Source organism: Oreochromis niloticus, unplaced genomic scaffold (assembly GCF_001858045.2).
Source record: "Oreochromis niloticus isolate F11D_XX unplaced genomic scaffold, O_niloticus_UMD_NMBU tig00007180_pilon, whole genome shotgun sequence".
NCBI classification, from domain to species: Eukaryota; Metazoa; Chordata; class Actinopteri; order Cichliformes; family Cichlidae; genus Oreochromis; species Oreochromis niloticus.
This window is the reverse complement of record NW_020328409.1, coordinates 8,909-15,168: the sequence shown is the minus strand read 5'-3', so window position 1 is coordinate 15,168 and position 6,260 is coordinate 8,909. Positions and strand designations below refer to the sequence as shown.

Below are 6,260 nucleotides of genomic sequence, written 5' to 3'. Positions count from 1 at the left end.
TGTATTCATTTTGATTTGGAGCTTTTATCATGCTGTTTGTTTCCCACTCATAATCCCACTCAGTGTCTCCTCCATGGATCTCACATCTGACAGTGATCGTCTCTCCTCTGTATATCTCAGACCAGTTTGGATACAGAGTCACAACAGGCCTGTTTGAGACTGTTACTGTTCAAGAAAGTACAATAAAAACACATGAAGGTCATAAATGTTAATGCCTTTTGTTCTTCATCTTACTCCTTAATCAGGAATTTGACTTCATGTTAAACTCACCAGTTTTCCCAATCCTGACTGACTGGCTCTCCTCTGTGTAGTAAACTGGGTTTCCTTGGGCATTTTTAATCTGTAGCTCTGCTCTAAAAGAACGTACGTACCTGGCCCCGCCTACTATCCTCGGAAACGTAAAATGATTGGCTAGAATCCAAAGTGTATGACATCTCAGGGAAAATAGCACCGAAATGTGCGCTGCTTTTCGGTCTGGTTACTACCGTTTATGATGGCACCGGATACCGGTACCCATCCCTATATATAAATACATAATTATGACCTAATAAAATATGTCACCTGACCTGAAACAGCAGAAGGTAACAAGAAGCAAGAAGCAAGCCTGCATGTTTGCAGTGGACAGGAAATGTGAACACGTCACACAACTGCTGTGGTCAAAGCTACAGGAGCTGTTTGAGGTTGGTGTAAAAGGAAGGAAGCACAGAGAGGTGATAGAAGGAGGAGCTGAATATAAACTCTGGTCAGCTTCTCTTTGTCCTGCATTTATTATCAATGCAAAGTCGAACACTTTGAGATTAGATGCAGATCAGCGTGCAGGGCTGGACGTGAGGATGGGGCACTCTTTGCTCTGTTTGCTGGGGTTATTCTGTGAGTACAATACACACCTTTACTGTTTGAATGGCAGCGATGAAGGAAAATGTTTCTCACTGGTGACAATTACAGTGTATCACTGCTTTAACCTGTTTACCTGACAGCTTTAACACAGCAGACTAGTTTGTTTTCATGTTTCCAGCCTGTTTGACAGCTAATAGAAACACATAAATTAGGTGATGAGCAATAACTGTGCAATCTGAAGATTTAAAAAGCCTCAGTTTATATATTTATTGTGATTTTGTCAGTTGTATAATGTCTGATGATGTTTCATTCATTATTTTAGTGCTCAGTACAGTCATCCATGGAAACACTGAAGGTGAGAAATGTTTTTTTCTTCCTGTGTTGCTCTAAATGACGTCCTCTGTGTTATATTTTGGATCATAAACCAAACATTTCATTGAAATATGGTTAAAATGTTAATATAACCATGTTAAGTGTGTGAGCACTCAAACACACACCCACGATACAAACTGTATATTTACTGAAGAGCTGTGGCTTCATACATGTGGATTTTCTTTTCATGTTTATCTGATCTGAAAATATCAACAGTGTGTGTAGTGCAGATTATCTCACTGAGTTATGTTGTTGGCATGTATGCTGGATTATATAGTGGGATTTTTTTTTTTGGATTACCTCTTGGAGCTGTAAATATGCTAATTATCAAAAGCTCCACACAGATGACTAACTAAAGGAAAAACCAACATGAAACATGGTAACCAAATGCTGCTCTGAGCTCAGCATAGAGTTTGTTACCTTCATCCCTCATTTGGTGTTTTAATTAAAAGGTGTCTAACACGTCACTCTGTAGATGTTCAGTGTGTTGAATTGTGTGGCTGCAAAAGATGATTCACATTATTCAAATATCCAGAGCAACAATTTTATTCTTTTGATTTTTTCTAAATTACAGAACTTGGAGTGAAGGCCACTCTGACAGCAGACAGATTAACCATACCAGCAGGGGGCAGTGTGACACTGACCTGTGATGTGAAGAACTCTGCTGACTTTGAATATGGCTGGTTCAGAGAACCCAGTTTACACTCTAATCAGAAGATCGTAGTAGCTGGTGAATCAAAGAGAGAACTTGTGACCTCTAAAGCCGGCATCTACAGCTGCAGAGGACGTATAAAAGGGACAAATTCAGGCCCAGAAGAAAGTGACTCAGTCATCATTCAGGAAACTGGTGAGTTTATTATTTTAATCTGGAATAAAACATCTTGAATTCTCCAAAGTTTCTCCATTTCTAAATATGTGGAACCTCTTAATGCAGAGTTTGTGACCTTTGATTGTCACTGAAAATTTAGGTCTGTGTTTTATACTTAATTAGAGGATAAATCATTGAACCTAACACAGCTGTTTAAAGTTATTGATCTGAACTGTGCAGAAAAGAAAATATCAAACTTCTTCATCCTGTCACGTGATGAAAGATAGAGAGCAAAATGCACAGGAGGGTGAGACTGACAACACTGAAGGAAAAAAAATTAACTCTTAGACTAAACTATCAGAAGGAGCCATAAAATACTCAAGAATAAATTAAGATCAAAAAACAAATGTACAAACACGAACAAGCAAAGAATTTAACCTAAAAGAAGAAACACAAAGTCAGACCCGGGATCACGACACACTCCAGATTTCTACATCCTCTTTAGTTTCATCAAATATTCTCATGTTTGATGTTTTGATGGAGCAAATTAAAATTTCAAGCTCCACAACATGAAGCTCCACTAACTTTCAGTTTTGCTGTGATATTTTTTCACTTCATTTACATGAAATACTTTGTTTTTGTTTGTTTTTTGTTTTTGTTTTTTTGTTGTTGTTTTTTTCATTTCTTTGTATTTTTTAATTACAGGACATGGAGTGAAGGTCACTGTAACAGCAGACAGCACAACCATACCAGCAGGGGGCAGTGTGACACTGACCTGTGATGTGAAACACTCTGCTGACTTAAAATATGAGTGGGTCAGAGAAACCTCATCTGCAGTGAAGTCCACAGAAGCTGTTGGATCAGATAAAGTGATCAGGATCTCTAAAGGAGGAAAATACCAATGCAGAGGATGGAGAACAGACACAACTTCACTCATAGCACAAAGTGATCCAGTCACCATTCAGGAAACTGGTGAGTTTAAACATTTAATCTGAAAGTAATTATCAACCTGTCAAGCATCTAATAAGGGCTAATAAAACTGTCATAATTTTATGATGTAATAACAGCAACAATAATAAAATTATTATTATTATTATTATTTTTATTAATAATAATAATAACTAGAAAGCGAAAATTTCAGAAGAAATTTTATGTGTGCCTATGCCGCTGCTATTCAGTGTAGTTTGCCATTCATACAGCTACAGAGAGCAAAACTCAGAAGAGCAGCCATTCTCCACCATGAACTATGGTAAAAACAAACACCGCTCACGCTTCACAGATAACAGCTTACAGTTTTGTGTAAAGATGAAGTTACTTCGTACAGCGCCGATTTGCAGACGCTGTGCACACAGGTTCATGAGCAGAAGTCCCATTGTACCACGGCAGATCCGACAATGTTTGCATGAACACGCTTTGAAGCATTACGTTATGGACCACTTTTCACACATGGTTGGTGTACCCAAAAAGCCGGCTGTAGCTTTTCAACTCACAGCCGGACACACACCCAAAACAGCCGAGAGAGCACAGACTACGCCCGAGAGGCGTGATTGCAGGTGCCGCTCAGGTGGGTCCACCTCCCCTGCAGTGGCACTGCAGACCACGCCCCGCCACACACATCAAACACGTAAAATAAATATTTATGCACTTTTGCATTCACTTTTTGTTTTGTTATTTTACACAGTGTTCTGAATGATGAACAATGGTCTACAGCCAATCTTGTGTATTATTATACAAACTTTGGTTGTAAGATTCAGATAACTATTTAATAAAAGCTAAATATTTTATATGAGAGTAAGAAAGAAAAGTATATCTTTGTGTCCACCTTTCTCTGTTAATGCCCTACCTGGCCCCCTGGCAAAAGCTTTGCTAGATCCGCCCCTGCACAGTTACCAGCTGTCAGCTACACAAAAAAAGGAGCTTGGTGTATATTTGTCTGTCAGAAACAGTTCATAACTTCCCTTCAACTCATTCATGTCACCTAAGGGTAAACCTGTTTCTCCATCACCAGTTCAGCTCTGATGATTCAGTAAGGACATCTCCTGATTTCATCTTCATGCTCCAGCAAACATCAGCTGATACTAGAAATTAAAATCAAAAGAATTCTAACAACAGCTGATCAAGCTTAAACGTGCTGCTGTTGTTTAGCGCGATAAACAAACAAGAGAGAAAAGCCGATCATTGATCAGTTTCATGACTGAAGTTTCAACAGGCGAGAGAATGACAGGGAGGCTGTCATAAAGTTCAACATCGGTAACATCGGTAACTTAGCCCGCACACAGCTGTATACAAACTCCGTAGTGCTAGCTAGCACGCAGTACGAGTTATTGTAAGTGATTGAAAAAGTCAGCACAGCGAAAATAAACTACACCTAAACTCGGTTTATATCTGACCCAAATAGAGTGCAGGTCATAACTTCTTACCTGAAATTCAGTTCACCTCACGCTCCTGCCTTCGCTTTCCCTGATCCACGATTGACCTCCGCGTTAGCAAACACCGGTCGATCGGCGGTAGCCTCACCGCCTTGTATGTCTCGTTCGCGGCATGTCCTTTCTGTCACACACCGGTGGATAGCTGCCCTCTGTTGTAGCTCCACCACCAAACAACTCAGTTATTTTTTCCACATCGACCAGCATCATCGGCCCATATAAACGAAAAATAAGTCCAGCTAAGACACAGACCCTTGCCGAGCGATCGGGCGATTAAACAATTTTAGCCACCTCACTATCAGCCAAGCCTGGGTGGTTTTTCACGAAGGGTCGCTAGCCGCGCTAAGCTAGCGGCGCTAGCTAGCTAGCCAGCCAGCTATCAGCAACACGTAAGAGAACTGTTGCTAAATAAACTACACCTAAACTCGGTTTATATCTGACCCAAATAGAGTGCAGGTCATAACTTCTTACCTGAAATTCAGTTCACCTCACGCTCCTGCCTTCGCTTTTCCTCATCCACGATTGACCTCCGCGTTAGCAAACAGCGGTCGATCCGCGGTAGCCTCACCGCCTTGTATGTCTCGTTCGCGGCATGTCCTTTCTGTCACACACCGGTGGATAGCTGCCCTCTGTTGTAGCTCCACCACCAAACAACTCAGTTATTTTTTCCACATCGACCAGCATCATCGGCCCATATAAACGAAAATAAGTCCAGCTAAGACACAGACCCTTGCCGAGCGATCGGGCGATTAAACAAATTTTAGCCACCTCACTATCAGCCAAGCCTGGGTGGTTTTTCACGAAGGGTCGCTAGCCGCGCTAAGCTAGCGGCGCTAGCTAGCTAGCCAGCCAGCTATCAGCAACACGTAAGAGAACTGTTGCTAAATAAACTACACCTAAACTCGGTTTATATCTGACCCAAATAGAGTGCAGGTCATAACTTCTTACCTGAAATTCAGTTCACCTCACGCTCCTGCCTTCGCTTTTCCTCATCCACGATTGACCTCCGCGTTAGCAAACAGCGGTCGATCCGCGGTAGCCTCACCGCCTGTATGTCTCGTTCGCGGCATGTCCTTTCTGTCACACACCGGTGGATAGCTGCCCTCTGTTGTAGCTCCACCACCAAACAACTCAGTTATTTTTCCACATCGACCAGCATCATCGGCCCATATAAACGAAAAATAAGTCCAGCTAAGACACAGACCCTTGCCGAGCGATCGGGCGATTAAACAAATTTTAGCCACCTCACTATCAGCCAAGCCTGGGTGGTTTTTCACGAAGGGGCGCTAGCTAGCTAAGCTAGCGGCGCTAGCTAGCTAGCCGGCTATCAGCAACACTTAAGAGAATTGTCGCTAATATGGGATGTCTTGATAAAACGAGCAGATATTTGAAGTTTACACACCTACATTCTCGCCTGAAAATATCTTAAAAGTGTATTTTGTGACCTAGAAACACGAATAAAAGACATATAAAACGAAGTGGTGTCCGCCATTGTTTGACTCGGTAGAGGCATGCTATGAATTGTGGATATGTAGTTTTCACCAAGCATGGCACCCTTTAGGCCGTACTACTCCCGGTATACCACTAGAGAGAGCCAACACACCACAAATGAAGTCTGTTTCTATGGTGCCAAAAGCAGAATCTTTCTCAGGAGCCTAGAAATTGGCCTAAATTTGCACTAAATCTAAATATTTCAAAAACTATAAAAGTTATAAACACCAAAATTCACACCATACTAGCCCAGCTCCAGCCGCACAAAATGATGTAACATATGTAGCCCTATTGTCAAAACTGTTTGGCAGAGGAGCGCGGGAAAT

The 6,260-nt window shown here is 41.5% G+C and overlaps 1 protein-coding gene across 1 annotated transcript; it reads left to right on the top strand.

Moving 5' to 3' along the window:
* The first annotated feature begins 767 nt into the window (after positions 1-767).
* On the top strand, positions 768-3,012 carry LOC109198073 (uncharacterized). Its single transcript, XM_019353730.1, has 4 exons — positions 768-870; positions 1,160-1,192; positions 1,784-2,056; positions 2,723-3,012. Exons 1-4 carry the CDS (start codon positions 834-836, stop codon positions 3,010-3,012), a joined length of 633 nt encoding a protein of 210 aa, XP_019209275.1. The 5' UTR covers positions 768-833.
* The last annotated feature ends 3,248 nt before the right edge of the window (positions 3,013-6,260 follow it).